Source organism: Calidris pugnax, unplaced genomic scaffold, assembly GCF_001431845.1.
Source record: "Calidris pugnax isolate Ruff unplaced genomic scaffold, ASM143184v1 scaffold58, whole genome shotgun sequence".
Lineage (NCBI taxonomy): Eukaryota > Metazoa > Chordata > Aves > Charadriiformes > Scolopacidae > Calidris > Calidris pugnax.
Genome location: NW_015090868.1, coordinates 1,963,601 through 1,978,766, shown reverse-complemented (window position 1 = coordinate 1,978,766; position 15,166 = coordinate 1,963,601). Strand labels below are relative to the sequence as shown.

Genomic DNA, 15,166 nt, shown 5'->3' with positions numbered 1-15,166 from the left:
TTCAAATCATGTTCTTTTAGGCTATAAGTATAGAATCAATTTTCATAAAATCGTGTGAAAAAAAGCAACGTTAATAGGTATTGGATTAACCATTACAGGTGGAATATGAAACAGAAAAGAGTTAGCATATTGAAGCCCTCCTTCCAGTCTGAAAACAATGCAGCAAACTTCATGGTGAGTATAGGCTAAGAACTGTTGCAGATGCAATATTTGTGTTATCAATAAGAAAATTTAATGATAGCAAAGCAGAGCAAGGATGTATCTTAGCTGTGGAAGACATAATACGGTCATTGAACCATGTCAAAGAAAGATAAAACTACATAGCTGACAATAGGAGACAAAGAAATTAGCATGGACAAACTTGTATGCTATGAAATCAATTTCTTTATTGAGTATATAACATTCACACCAAAGACAATTATGAACTGGAGTTTCCAGTCTCTGTTCTGGGAAATACCAAAATGCATTTTTCATTCATCAGAACCAATATGCTAAAGGCTTTTTTTTCTGCATGTGTGTGAAACGCGTTTACAAAACATCTGTTCCTAAATACCAAAATGCATTTTTCATTCATCAGAAACATGCATGTGTGTGAAATGCGTTTACAAAACATCTGTTCCTGTCCTATATTTACTGGTCACATAACTACGTAGCTCATTGTGCTATGAAGAGCTAGTTTTGCTTTCACCCAGGTAGAAAAGGCACCTAGTAGACTAACCATTTGACCATAGTAATGCTCCCATACGTGCCTCTATACAGTCCACGGATGCTGAAGGCTGTCCTGTGAAATGCACAACTGCAACACTGTTTTCAAGATACCCTGGATAAGCCTGCGCTCCTCAAAGTCTGTTTCCAGGCTGATTTGCTGGGAGCTCGTTTCTGACTAGATATTGACACACCACGTTTGATACGAAATGTCACCACTTCGCCAACAGAACGGTAACTCTCACTCTAGAAAAAGAGATTTCTTCTTCAAGGAGTCACCAAAACCTCGGAGTTTACGTTACAGTACAAAAAAACCCCATCGATTATGATCATCACCCATCTCCCCAAACTGGAAGCCGTCTGGCCCTTTCAGCATCCCCAGTCTGTAACTACAGAAGGGTGGCCAGTCCCTTTTGAAACAGGTTTATTTTGGCTTTTTCCACCCTCCCGCCGGGTCGGTCTTACCAGGCATACCGTTAAAAGCAAATTCTCGCAGGGCGAGCCGCTAAGGAGCAGCCGAGACGTTTCAGCGAGGCTTCGGCAGAGAAGCAGCTCCGGCGGGGAGGGGACGGGGGGGCTGCAGATGCCTGAGAGAAGGAGGCGGAGGGCAGCGTGGCTGGCCGGCGCTGCCGGAGCCCAAGCTGGGAGCCCGAGCTAGCCACCGCCCGCCTGCGGGGAGCTCCGGTCCTGCCGGGAGCACCCTCCTCCTTCCCTTGCCGGACACGCGGCCCCACCGCTCCTCGGACCCCGCGCAGCCGCTTAGGCCGCACCGGCCGTTTGAAAATGGCGCCGCGCAGCAACGGCCGCTTCCGCCCCGTTGCCTTGGCAACGGGGAACGCGCCCGCGCCCGCCGAGCCGCCCAGCCAATCCCCGCCGTTTGACGTCAGAGGGGACGAGTCCCTCGCTCTCTGACGTCAGGGCCAGAAGCGGGCGGGCAGGGCTGCGGGCGGAACTGCCGCCCCGGCGGCGCAGGGAGGTGCGATGGCGGGCTGAGGGGGGTGCCGGGGAGGGATGACGACACGCATGACGACGGCTTAGCCCCAGTCGCAGCCAGAGGGGAGAGGCAGACTTAATGCGGCGGGGTGCTTATCGGCATTGACCGCCTGCGGCCTACTGGGTGAGGCCAGGCTGCAGGGAGCGAAGGGCAGGCCTCCTTCAGGGAGATTTCTGCCCTTGGTGGTGCTCGTCACTTGCAAAGAGGCTGTAAGCAGGTTATCTACAACCGGGGTCAGGTGTTTTATGTTAGTAAGCAAAAGACAAGGAGGATTCAATGAGATACAAGACGTAAGTCTTAGGGCAACAAAGATGAGCATCTCCCGGCTGAGGAAAGGCTGAGACAGCTGGGGCTCTTTAGTCTGGAGAAGAGAAGGCTGAGGGGAGACCTTATTAATGCTTGCAAGTTCCTAAAGGGTGGGTTGAAGGAGGAGGGAGCCGGACTCTTTTCAGTGACAGGACGAAGCTGGAACATGGGAATTTCCACTCAAATACACGGTGAGAGTGACAGAGCACTGGAACAGGCTGCCCAGGGAGGTCGTGGAGTCCCCTTCTTTCAAGACCCACCTGGATGCAGTCCTGAGTGATGTGCTCTGGGCAATCCTGCTTTGGCAGGGGAGCTGGACTAGATGATCTCTAGAGGTCCCTTCCATCTCTGACAATTCGATGATTCTGTATGCTCACCCAAATCCAGGCCCCTCAATGTTGCCAAATTCCCATCTAGCAGGTTAGCTTTATAACATTCCTATCACTGTTTGTTGTTTTTCACTCTTCCATCTGCATCTCAACCCCCAGAAGGTTACCTCTGTCTGCACAGTGACCTTTATTGTGCCTGTTTCTATTCTACACGCATCCCAGCTCCATCCAACACCTCAGCAATTTCCTCCAGCTGTAAGGAAAACCTAGATCCCAGATCACAGGCAGCTGAAGCTCCAGAAGGAGGAAGGTGGGAGTGTACCCATGCTACATCATACTTAATAAAGGAAAAAAAATCCATGTTGAGAAATACATCAATTCACCTTCAATGCCCAGAGTCAAGGCAATGGAAATAACACTGCACTCTCACCTTTTTGAAATAACACTCCACAGAAATAAAGAATACGATGAACATGGTTTAATTAAGAGTTATGGCCATAGTCACAATACATCTCTGAACATGATTTCAGTATTCCCACTGCGTAAGGTTCCACATCCATACTTTCTAGAACGAGGAAGTGAAAAGATTTGATAGTCTTTAATGCTTACATAATTTCCACAATGCAAAAACATTAGTGAAAACAGTAGTATCCTTTCTGCGTACTACAAAGGTAGTGCTCACTGCTTTTAGCAAGAGAAGGGATTATAAATAAAAGTATCTGAATATTAGGGGAAGGGAGAAATGTCCCAAGTGTTTCACAGAATTAATGCTTTCAAACAGTACTTCAACCCAGTAGAAGAGCAACAAATCCCCAGAGGTTTCATTTTGCCCTGAAAGACTTGAAGTAGGAGTGTAATTTGACGTACATGGCAGGTAACTTACACATACCCATGGAAATCCACCTTTTAAAAAAACACAAATAGCATTTATAGTGTTTGATTCCCTTATACACAGGCACATGCTCTGCGAGCTTCTCCTTCCCTTTCTGGAGCTTAATGGGACTGTGCAATACTGGAGCAGTAGTCTAAAATATCCTGTATAGTGAATTCCATAGTAATTCCTGATCCAGGATAGCAGCGAGCTATCAGCCCTTCAAAGTGCTTGTACTGTCGTATAAACTCATCCTGCATGGAATGCCACACCACCTGCCAAAGAAAGCAAGTTTTAGGAAGTGTCAACTGAAACGGTGAACTGCAAAACATTGGCTCATTGATTGATTCTCAGTTCAGGTGCCATTTGAAAACTAAACCTTGCTAACAACAAAGTTCAGTAAAAAGAAAGCAAGTTTTAGGAAGTGTCAACTGGAATGATACACTATATGTGAACTGCAAAACATTGGCTCATTGATTGATTCTCAGTTCAGGTGCCATTTGAAAACTAAACCTTGCTAACAACAAAGTTCAGTAAACTGAGCTGCTGCATTAAAAAAAAAAAAAAAAAAACGACTGTTTTTACCCATTAAGTTTAAGATCTTTAATGTTTACTCCTGAAACTGAGCTGCTGCATTAAAAAAAAAAAAATTTACCCATTAAGTTTAAGATCTTTAACGTTTACGTGACTCCTACCAAATCTGAAAAGCAGAAACTAGTAAAGAAGACGGCCAAATCTGAAAAGCAGAAACTAGTAAAGACAAGGAAGTTGCTCTAAAAGAGGTAATGCCTTTGTCTTTAAAGAAAACACCCCGAAGCAGAACAGCGCTACTTATTCACTCTTCAGACTTTAAAAAGCTGTTAATACTTGCTTAACCCTTCAATCTGCTTATCATTTATTCCAGTGAGAAACCTTACAGAGTATAAGAAAAAAATATAGATAGAACTATTAGAAAAGATGTAACTGAAAGTATGTTCTCCTATAGTGTAACAGCTAAATTTCATATCGGGTTAACAGTTCATTTAGACCTTGTCTCCACTTCCAGTATTATCCATTAAAGGTCAGCTAGGGAATCCTAAAGGAAATTTCTTTCTGAAGTCTCTCTCTACCACCACAGTTTAAATAAACGTTACCACAAATAGAATCAGAGTGGGATTATTAAAAAACTCCACTCAGAATTCATGGTTTTCCAGAGCTGTGCTGAAGGTATGCAATTCTCACAGATTGCATATGCAAAAGCACAATAAAAGCCTTTGTGTAAACATTACAAGGTTTTTAAACCATCATTTAGTTTACCTGAAGTAAGTTTTCTTCTTCGCAGAGATGTTTATCTACCTTCTTGTAGAGATTATCCAGCCCCTTCTTCACTTCCTTACCAGGATATTCCTTTATAACTTTACGAAGCTCTTGTTTATTAAAAGCCAGTTGATAGCTTACTTCCTCCTCTCGGATACCCTGTGCCACACGAGCTTCAACACCTTCAAAAAAATGCTAACAAGCAAGAACAGCATTAATGATTATCACAAATCTAAGCTAATCAATTTGACAAGCTTATGCGTAGTTAAGTCTTTATTGCTTATTCTGCTTGACAAATGTTGTGTTCCCCCATTTTTATTCTTTTTTTTAATTTGCTCAGCTACAAACATTAAAGCCCAGCCCAACAGCACAATTGCTATTTAGAAAATACTATTAATTGCCATGAAAAAATTTGGTTATTTTCATCCAAGGCTGTTACCCTCATGAGTAGAGTACTCTGGGCAGGCATGCTTGAGTCTAAAATAACAAAGCAGAAATCATGATAGATGCAGTGATAAAGAGTGCAAACTACACACTTGAGAAAGACTACTCTGTACTACTTAAATGTATATAAACTCAAATCTACTTACATTTAATTTCTCAAGAGGCTGTCCAAGTGAGTAGATCACATAAGACTGAAGATGATCAGTGTATTTCTGTTTGGCTTCTTTTTTCTCGGCTTCAAGACATGAAATTTTCAAGCGAGAAAGCGTTGCAAAAATATGATGGAAGTTCTCCATCATGACCACATCTCTGGGTGTTTTCTGGCTTTCATTAGCTACTTTCTCAACTGAAAAAAAAAAAGGCGGCAAAATACTTAAAATATCAAAAGGACAACCAAATTCAGAAAAAACATAACCAATAACCATAATACTGTCAGAAAAAGGAATTTTGGATTATATGTCAATGATAACCATTTGTATGAATGAAGGTCATAACGGCCACTAAATAAATCAATATCTGAGAACCTTCAAAAAAGTAACAGGTATGTACAGTCTCTAAGATCATGAAATTTGTATGCAAAAAAATTCACATATAAGATACCAAATAGTGACTACATATGCTCACTTACATAAGTAAGAAACAACCCACATTCTGTGGAGGCTCACAAGCATGCTTTCATTACCCCTAGTAAATTCACATGACAACTATTTCAGTGAAGTCTATTTCTTAAACGGTTTAAGAAAAATCAAAGAAAATTGGTTCCCCTCTTCGCTAGAACAGAAATCTTCAATAAGGCAGTGTTTTTTTTTAAAATGTACTTCTCAGTCTCTCAATTTTTACTTGTTAGTTTTAGAGTCAAAGTTGCTGTCAATCCCCAAATATAATAATAAAAATGGATAATGTCGCACATCGGTCTCTTACTTTCATCCCCCCCCAAAAAAAACCAGGGCAGGCAAAAGAAATTCTACTTATCACTCCCTTATTGCACCTTAGATCAGGCTGAAAGAGGACATCTTCAACCAAGAATGCAATTACGTTTCTGTGCCCATTCAGCCATTAACCATTTTGCTGAGATTACCAGGATGCTCACCAAGAAAGTGATCCTGGGCACCAGAGCATCAATAAAGATCACATCAATTTCAGTCAGAACAGTGAATTGCCAACTAGGAAAAGTCTGCTACCGCAGACTTTTGTTCTTCCCATACAATTTTCTACACCTGCAATTCTACCTGAAGTACTACATCTTTCTGACCTGTTTCAAACATTACTCGTAAGTAAAATATCCTGCTGCACTAAACATACTGCTTGCACTGATTTTGTATATAATTTTATCTTTGTTTCATGTTCATTCTTTATTTCTAACATACTGCTTGCACTGATTTTGTATATAATGTTATCTTTGTTTCATGTTCATTCAAATTTCTGTCCCTTATCCTCCCCCATCTTAATTCTTTGTTTCTTTAAGTTTGCGCTGGTTTTGTCTGAAACAGATTTAGTTTATTCTTCGGGGTTTGACTGGCATCACTTCGAACCCCTTTTAAAACACACTTTTCAAAATTCTTCCTACACTCATTATTTATTGTTGGATAGTTTTGCCTGTCCAATGACGTTTGCTTAGCTTTATCACTTAAAAAGTAACGTCTTAAGGATAGAAAAGTTGGGTGCAATCAAATAAAAAACATTTTCAGAATTTACTGTCCCATCAGCTGGGATGCTCCTGCTGACAATGTATGGACTCTAGTCTTCTGTACTATGAAGTAATGTCTCTTCACGATTTCCTAATATGTTCAGAACCACTGTGCTGTAATTTCCTCAGACTAGCTTTACTGCCGCTACTGTCTCCTCTTGCCCAATCTTCCCCCAAAAAAGAGGTAAAAGTGTCAGTGGTTAGGAATTACTATATAAGAGTTTGTTTGAAAATATGCAGGTAAATCAGCACAGGGTGGTCCATCCATCCGTGTCTCTCCCATTTTAAAAAGGAAGGACAATTTTTCCAGAGTTCATTGGCTTGCATTCCCTGCCACTCCCTTTGTTATTTTTTTAAAATGTTAAATAAAAGCAGTAGAACAAGGCCTGACATTCTGCTGCCTCAGGTCAGGACACAAATAACCTAATCTGCCAAGAAAGGGTCAAATTCATAGCCAGAAGTGATTTATTTTAGACAGGGCTGTGGAGATGTATTAGGGCCAAATGCCAGGGATCCCATCCAGACTCATCTCCTCGTTTAAGCTACACCGGGGGAGAAAAGACAGGAAATCACTTCAGATTGAGCGTGTCGTGTTGCTGCCATCTCCTCTCTCCTTCCAGAGTCTTAACCACTTCCCTCTGTCATAACTGAAAGTCACTTTACACATAAGTACAAAGGGAAGCATCTACAGTTTGCTCTTAAAAAGTATGCTATAATCAGAAGGTTTATACTCCCTCTCCTACTGTTAAAATACATAACCAAAATCTCAGCACAGTATCAGTCACGTGTCTTGCAATAGAAAGTCTTAAAAAATTATCTGTTAACTGGAGCAAAATTATATATAAATAGGAGGAAACAATCATTTTAGTAACTGTGACAACCTCAGAAGACCTACCACTGACAAAAACAGCTTTAATAAGTTTTATGTAGGCTTTATCTAGATCTCCGCGGCGTTCTGCATTTTTGAAAATGGATTCAGCGAGGGCTGCAAACTCTTCAAATTCAGCAACAAATGGAAGGATCCCAACTTTACTCTTCTTTGAGATTTTTACTTCATCCATCTGCTTCATTTGATTACTCTTAAATTTAAAACAAGAACAGATGTTAGCTTCTAATATATGACTCCAGGCCATGTAACAACTAGTAAAGAAAAGAAAAACACAGACATACTGAAAAACTGACATTTAGTCAAACATGGAAATAATTTTATCTTTCGATTACTATATTTAATTAGTCTTCATCCCTTTTTACCCTCAAAAATTTGTTAAAAAATAAAATAGTTGGAAAGGTAAAAAGGAAGATGGGCAAGTAAAATTTTCCAGCTTTTATTCTTCTTTATTTACTTAATTAATACTAAGAAAAAAAACGACCAAAACCGAACAAACTTATCCACCAGAAGCAATTAACCATTTTCATTCAATCTAACAAGGAACTTCGCTTTCTGATTCAGCCAAGCTAACAATTGCTATTGCTATAGGAAGTTTCTCTAATCTTCTGCTGAAATTTTATTTCTGAGTATAATAATAATAAAAAAATCAGCTTCAAAATATTTTAAGCATTAAGTTGATCAAGAATGGTGAGTTTTATTATGTTGGCCTAGACTGAAATTACATTTATGACAATAAAAAAAAAGTTATACCACAACTATGTTTTCACTAAAGTGGAGTATTTCATATAATGGTCATATTGTATTAGCAAAAGGAAATTTCTGACAGTAGCAGCTGCCACTGCTACTGCCAAAAGATTTGCCATTTTATCTAAAACAAAATTTTGTTAACTATAGGATAGAAATAACTGAACACATGGAAGAGATGTCTATTTGGCATGTTATGCTCAAAGGGGAAAAGCAAAACCTGCATTTGTCCGTGAGCTTTTGTTTTGATAAGTAAAAAATGGAATGGAGAAGAAAAACAAACACAACCACCAATTAGTTTATCTTTTTTAAAGGTTTGGCCAGAAGAAGAGCAATAAAGTTACTCATTTGCACTTAAATTAAAAGCAAAAAATTAACTATAAAGAAATGCAAAATCAAACTGGGTAGGAACAGGCTTCCTATATTATAGTTAACTTAATCAGAATAACTAAAGAACTTACAATGCATTTATCAAAGTTCCTTTTGACAGTCACCAAAACGTTTCCAAGTGTTGTGCTGAGAAAGGAAGCTGGGTCCACATTTTGTGCTGTCCATACGTGATGGCTCATCTTAACTAACATATAAAGGGAATTAAAGCTATCAATCTTGTCCCCCAGTGCTATAAGATTATTCAGCTCAGGTTCAATACAACGAAATATTTTTGTCATCATTTGCCGGATCATGTCCTTCCTATTAAAAATACATAAGATAAAAATATTACTCTTGACAGTCTACTAAGTTATTTTACACGCTGCTTGACAACATTATTAGGATGAGTTTATTTGCTATAGTAGTCTCAGTTGCATTCAACAAGTCTCATGATTTTCAGCATGCTGCTAAGGGAAGAAATGCCAGTGCCACACAATTAAAAAAAAATAAAAATCAATAGTCACAGCTATAAAACATAAAAAAAAATAATATTCTGTGTGGAAGCTGCCACACACTCAATTCAGAATTTTGCTAAGCATATTTTCCAAAGCATATTTTACATATTACAGAGCCTAGTTTCACCTTGCAAACTATTAAAGAATTAAGCATCTTTTTTATACTACTATAGACAGAAACATCCACCCTGCAGACAAACATTTTTATGTTTACTGACACATTCAGTAAATTCCCAAATTAAGAGTTCATTATTCATTTTCACTAAAAGGGAACAATTTATGATTATATAGAAAAATATGCCAAATAAATCCAGATGTAGGCTTTAAAATCAGTAATAAGCAGCACATACTCAGATGATATTGTTTGTGGAACACCAGAAGGGTATGAACGAGATAAAGCTCCTCCATCCATTTCCTCTGCTTCATTCTGTAAGAACAAGGAATGTGTATACACAGGAAGCTGAAAGGTTGTCTTCAATTCTGTATTTAAGTGATAAGTATATCTGACAAAACCAACAGAATTATCAGCTTGTTTTTTGGTTGTGGGTTTACCCACAATTACTCCCCACTGCCTTCCTAGACAGCGTGACAAAGTATTTATTGCGATCTTATGCAGAAACAAAGCCATGGCAAAAGAAACGTGTTCTGTAATAGTTTCTGTATTGTTCAGCCAAAAACACAGATTCTGCCAGCTAAAGAAAAAAAAAAAAAACAACTTATTGATCATCTGGATCACATAATTGCCAGATAAATTCAGAAGTTATCTTTTAAATGGGTCTCTTAGGAGGCCTGGTCAATATTTTTTACTACGGTGACAAAATGAAGAGTCATACCGTTGTTGTTCCCGAGATGTTTTGATGTTGCTGTAGTTTGAAAAATTTACTAATGAAGTCTTGTTCTGCCAAACACAGAGGTTCTAGTTCACTTAATACTTGCTCGAAAATCTAAAGAAACAGAAATATGTTATCAACACACCAAATACTATGAACAGTTAATAATACTCAGTTTGTTTGTTGCATAGGATTTTATACTTTCTATCTTCAGTAAGCTTTAGAAGGCTTATCTCTACCAAATAGAAATGGAAACAGCTTGTCCTTGTATCTTTAAAAGTGACATGTGCATCTTCAACATAGTCCCTTCTCATACATATAACACTGGGAAGAAAAGAACGATCTGTGTTTTTCCACAACTAGTAGTTTTCTAGTCACAGACAAAATTAAAAGCCTCAGGGAAGAAAAACAGGTAAACTGTGTACATAGAAAATAAATACTCCATAGAAAACATTTCTACATAGCTGCTACAGAAACCAACAGCAGGTTTTGTACTGAAACAGAAGTATTCATCATAATTTTGAGATTTAATCTAAATTCTGGCAACAACTCATTAAAATATTTTATTCATATGAGCTACTGAAATTGTAAATCAGGTATTAGACCTAATCTGTCTAATGTCTAAGCAACAATTCATTAAAATATTTTATTCATATGAGCTACTGAAATTGTAAATCAGGCATTAGACATCTAATCTGTCTAATGTCTAAAATCACTGAGCAAGGATTTGAAGAAATCAGAAGAAAAATACTGATTTCCATCAAATAATTCAATAGAGAACAAGAAAATCATTTTTATCTGACACACTGAAAACATCTCCTTTTCCCCCCACAGTATGGAGGAGTTAATACCACAAGAAGTGAGGAGTGTTGTCACTTTTAAAGGTTCAAGAAATAACCCCACAGATGCTGAAGACAGCAGGTTTTTAAACAGATGCTGAGGACACTGCAGTAGTAACTTAGTGCTTGGCTAAAGCTGAAAATTGATAACTCTGATATGAAACCAGTATAAATAACATTTTAGGGCCATGTGCAAGTCCTGGCTAAAAGAAGGTTATGCTTTCTTATCTTTAACTTTTGCTTACATACTGGCAAAACACAACAGAACACAACAACATTGGTACCAAGAAAAAAAAAAATCAGTTGAAGAAGCCATCAATTTCATTTCTATTTGCTTAAAAAGGCACATTTGGCTTAAACTTAGTACATCATTTTTATGCTTGATATTCTCCACAGATCACACTAAGCATATAAAGGAACTAAATGGAATCTTATAATCAGAGAATAATACTCTGATCTACTGTCTTTATTAAAGGTGTGGTGCATACAGCATTTGAAATTGGCATGTTTTAAGGTTTAGTCGGTACAAGTTAAACAAAACAAGGATATGCAAGACACTTCAAACACAAAACTAAGCAGGAATCCTATGCAATGTTTTGCCCTTACCTTATCAAATTTTGTTCTATCAGCCACATCAAGGTCAGAGGCAGACATGTTTCCCATATCCAACAGTGAGGATGACTGAGACCTGCGGTTTCCTGAACTCTGAACAGAGAGTTTATTTAAGCTAGAAGTAGATCCAGTCAGTTTTCCAGAACTTCCATGAAGACCTGTGAAATAAAGACACTAATGAAGGAGGGAAGCAAAGGCAGAATAAAATAGTCAAGAAGAACAGGTTCATGACAGAATGTATGAGATCAAGAGTCCTACAACTCAATTTTTGTCTAAGCTGCAAATGCTTTTGCTATAAACATATTCTTTTCTTGTTACAAAGTAACTGAAATACTTCAAGTTTCGAAGTACAATGTACCTGTATAAGCCCTCATTGTAAAGTATGGAAAAAGGTATAAAAGGAACAAAACTGTGAAATAGAGGAATATCTACAGGGATAGATATTCTCCTTGAAAGCTTGGAAGCAAAGACCAGTTATGATCTTTGTGAATGTACCTGGGGCAAAGGTTACCACAAGCAGAAGAATTAATCCACAAGAGGGAACGATTTTAAAAGCTTTACATACACAGAGGCATGTTTTCATCTTGAACTTGACCTTTCTGCTGTTAGCATCTTTTGTCTACATAGTTTGCTCCAGCTGTTTTGCTGGATCTACAATCCCATAGTAACTCTACTGCTAATGATCTCCCCTCTTTTTAGTCATAATTAATATGCAGACATTTCTTCCCAATATTGTGGGGGCTTCTCCTAGGTGAGGAGCATATCTTTATATTATTATTTTTTTTTGCAAACTTTCAGAAATGTTGGAACAGGCTGTAGAAAGCTAGTAACAAAGAAGACCAATAAATTGTCAATATTTGATCCCCATGTAAACTTCTGATATGTCAACCACACACAAAAAGATAATTAAAGCAATCCTGCCAGTTTCATTTCACTGCTCTGTTGGTATCTAGTCTAGGGACACAAACAAAAGAAAGTTTATAGATCTAATAAAAGTTGTTACTTCAACCTACTGGAAGAGTTGGAAAACCATGACAAGCTCTCAGGTACAAACATATTTTTCAGATCAAGTAGTAGCATGGGAAAACCAAAAGATGTTGCCTTTACCTGCAAACCTTCTCAACTTCTATGTTGGGCCATTTTAGCCGCGCTTCGTTTTTGCCTCTCAAAAACAATGATTGTGCTAATGCTTATTTCGTTCTGACCGGAATGCTTCAGTGTTAGGTAGGTTTTTCCATGACGCAGCACCACATCTTTACATTGACACACATGCATCGACAACACCAACTAATGCAACTAGTTATACTCACTCTCGGTTTCCTGTTTGACAGCACTTTCTTTTCGAGGCAGTGTAGCTGGGATGGATTAGGTTGCAAGCATCAAAGACAAAGACAAGTTAAAATGCAGTTTGCACAAACCATGCACAAGATGCAAGTTAAGCTCTAACTGGAAAGAAACATGCGGAGAACTATAAGCAGCAAGTAACTACATTGCAAACACATTTAGTTGGAGAGGTACTATTCTAGAAATTCAGTATCTAAGCTACATGGAAAAATAAGTTTCAAGGTATTAAACTTTGCTTTTTTCTTTTTTGGTAACGTATATTTAAGTTCTCCCAAATTGAGAAGTCCATTAAGTTACGGTTTTGTTTGTCAGAGTCAATACTGCAAAAGACTCAGTTTCCAAGACCAATCATCATATCAATAACAGACATGAAGAAATTAGAATGTATTTATGTAATTTTGTACCGAGTCAGAGATATTGTCCACCTCTTCAATTTAAAAAACACACACCAATAATGCAAAATTATTAATATCTGGAAAGACTGGTTAACCTTTTCTGCTCTTCACATATCAGCATGTTTACATAGAGAATACATCTTTTGTATTCATGCTGCACCAAAAATTGATGACTGCAAATTCAGAGAGGATGAAAACAACAAATAGAGAGTAAAAAAATTTACAAGGTGTTAAGTTTTCCTGTTTTTTGCAGAATAGAACAGTTTCCTCAAGTGGACTTCAATATGAAATTTAGAGTAAATAGGCATCTGTAGTAAATAGAGAATCCCTAACCAGTAAAAGGCATTTGCATACATACACTAAAAGCAGTATGTGGTATTAAGAAGATCTTGATGAGGATGGATGCTACAAGCCCCCCAAAATGGAGCAGGCAAGCAGAGTCTAGTGTAATAGAATGAGTAAATACTTCCAAATGCCACAAACACGTCTTAAATACCAGATGTTCTCAAGTAGGCAACACTACTGACAATTATAACGTCAAACTCGTATTTTATTCCAGCCTAGGTTTTAGATCTTGGGGGTTTTGGCAGTTTTTGAATAAAAAGGTTTAGGCCTGATTTTTTTGGCATATGCATGTGTCATGCATTGGTCCCACTTCTTCATTGTCCTCAATTTCTGAACACGTGGGATTATATTGCAGAATGTGAAGAACTACAGGCAAAAATCAGGCCCTGGGCAATCAGGGGGCCATAGTGGCTTTTGAGAAGCCACATCATATAAACATATGACAGTAGTAGCACTCTCTCCCACATTGATTTTATGGTATTTAAGTATCAAAGTCTTGGCTTAATCGGAAAAAAAAAAAGGACAAAAAAAAGACTACTTAAGACAAGTGTGAATGCTCACAACCCAGATTATCTTTTTTTGCCATAAAAATGCAGACAAAGAACCTTGCGCCAGCACAGAATGCCAGAATTCTCCCAGCATCCCATTTGAGGCATTCAAATAGCAGTGCTATTCCCAAAGCACAAAAAAAAGGCAAGAACACACACCAACACAGCTTGGAAACAGGTCATCTTTAGTGTTCGAGTACAACTGGAGCATTATGTACCTACACTATTCCTTAAAAAAGTTCACTATTAAGAAGTGATGTATTTTGAATTAAGGTGCAACTAGTAATAGTACAACCACTACCTTCAACATAGAAGCCTTTGAAGTTACACACCGTTATAAGCTGTTACAAAATAAATACTTAACTTGATATTTAAATGGTGCAATGAATCATGCTTATATAAGAAACAGCTTTTTAAACATATGTAATTTGCATTCCTTCTTTAGAAAATCAGTAGTAAGGACTGAAGACTTTCTGATCTAATTCACTGTCAAATTTTCTTGTGGCCTCAAATATATGGCTACTGATAATCATTACATAATGACTTAATTACCATTTATAACATTAATAATTCTAGGAGAGTCCCCACTGGATACAGCTTCCAGTTTGGGCTTTGTGACTGGTTCCTACTAATTTTCAGAGGACTGGGCACTTGGATCAAGTTTTGCACATCAGTCAGTCACCAGCAAGACTCAAGACATAAACATACTCTTTGTAAGATTGTGCAAATGTAGTATTACAACAGAAATCAAACTAAGAGAATCGGTTAAAAGAACGTTTGCTACTCTCCTCCTTGAATATTCTATGCAAAGTTCAAACAAGTGTGAGGTTTGCACAAATGCACGACAAAAGCCTTCCCAAGGTGCGGCTCTTATGCTGGTGAATTGAAGGATCTTCTTCTCCAAAAGGACTGAACACTCCATAACTTTTACAGAAAATAGGAAACTGCTGCAAAAACTGTCTCCTCACAAAAGCAAATCGCAGAAGAATTGCCAGGATAAAGTATTTAGAATGTTTTAGAAAGCAATTTGTATTAGGATAAAGTGTTTTGTTCTTGTAATAAGATAGCTTTTCAAGATTTATGGATTTAACTGCTCCAATAACA

At 38.0% G+C, this 15,166-nt stretch overlaps 2 protein-coding genes across 2 annotated transcripts in view; both read right to left on the bottom strand.

Annotated features, from left to right (window-relative positions):
* Positions 1–1,450, bottom strand: part of CEP135 (centrosomal protein 135kDa) — a 35,090-nt gene extending 33,640 nt beyond the window's left edge. Inside the window, exon 1 of the mRNA XM_014945524.1 lies at positions 1,180–1,450. The gene's annotated coding sequence lies outside the window, so the exon portion shown is untranslated. The remainder of the gene's footprint in view (positions 1–1,179) is intronic.
* Positions 1,451–2,797: 1,347 nt separating this feature from the next.
* Positions 2,798–15,166, bottom strand: part of LOC106890047 (exocyst complex component 1) — a 56,240-nt gene continuing 43,871 nt past the window's right edge. Inside the window, exons 13-19 of the mRNA XM_014945615.1 lie at positions 9,983–10,093; positions 9,500–9,576; positions 8,727–8,955; positions 7,528–7,711; positions 5,092–5,291; positions 4,502–4,696; positions 2,798–3,480 (exon numbers count right to left, since the gene is read on the bottom strand). Of these exons, the coding sequence (XP_014801101.1) occupies positions 3,328–3,480; positions 4,502–4,696; positions 5,092–5,291; positions 7,528–7,711; positions 8,727–8,955; positions 9,500–9,576; positions 9,983–10,093 (1,149 nt within the window). The 3' untranslated portion in view covers positions 2,798–3,327. The remainder of the gene's footprint in view (positions 3,481–4,501; positions 4,697–5,091; positions 5,292–7,527; positions 7,712–8,726; positions 8,956–9,499; positions 9,577–9,982; positions 10,094–15,166) is intronic.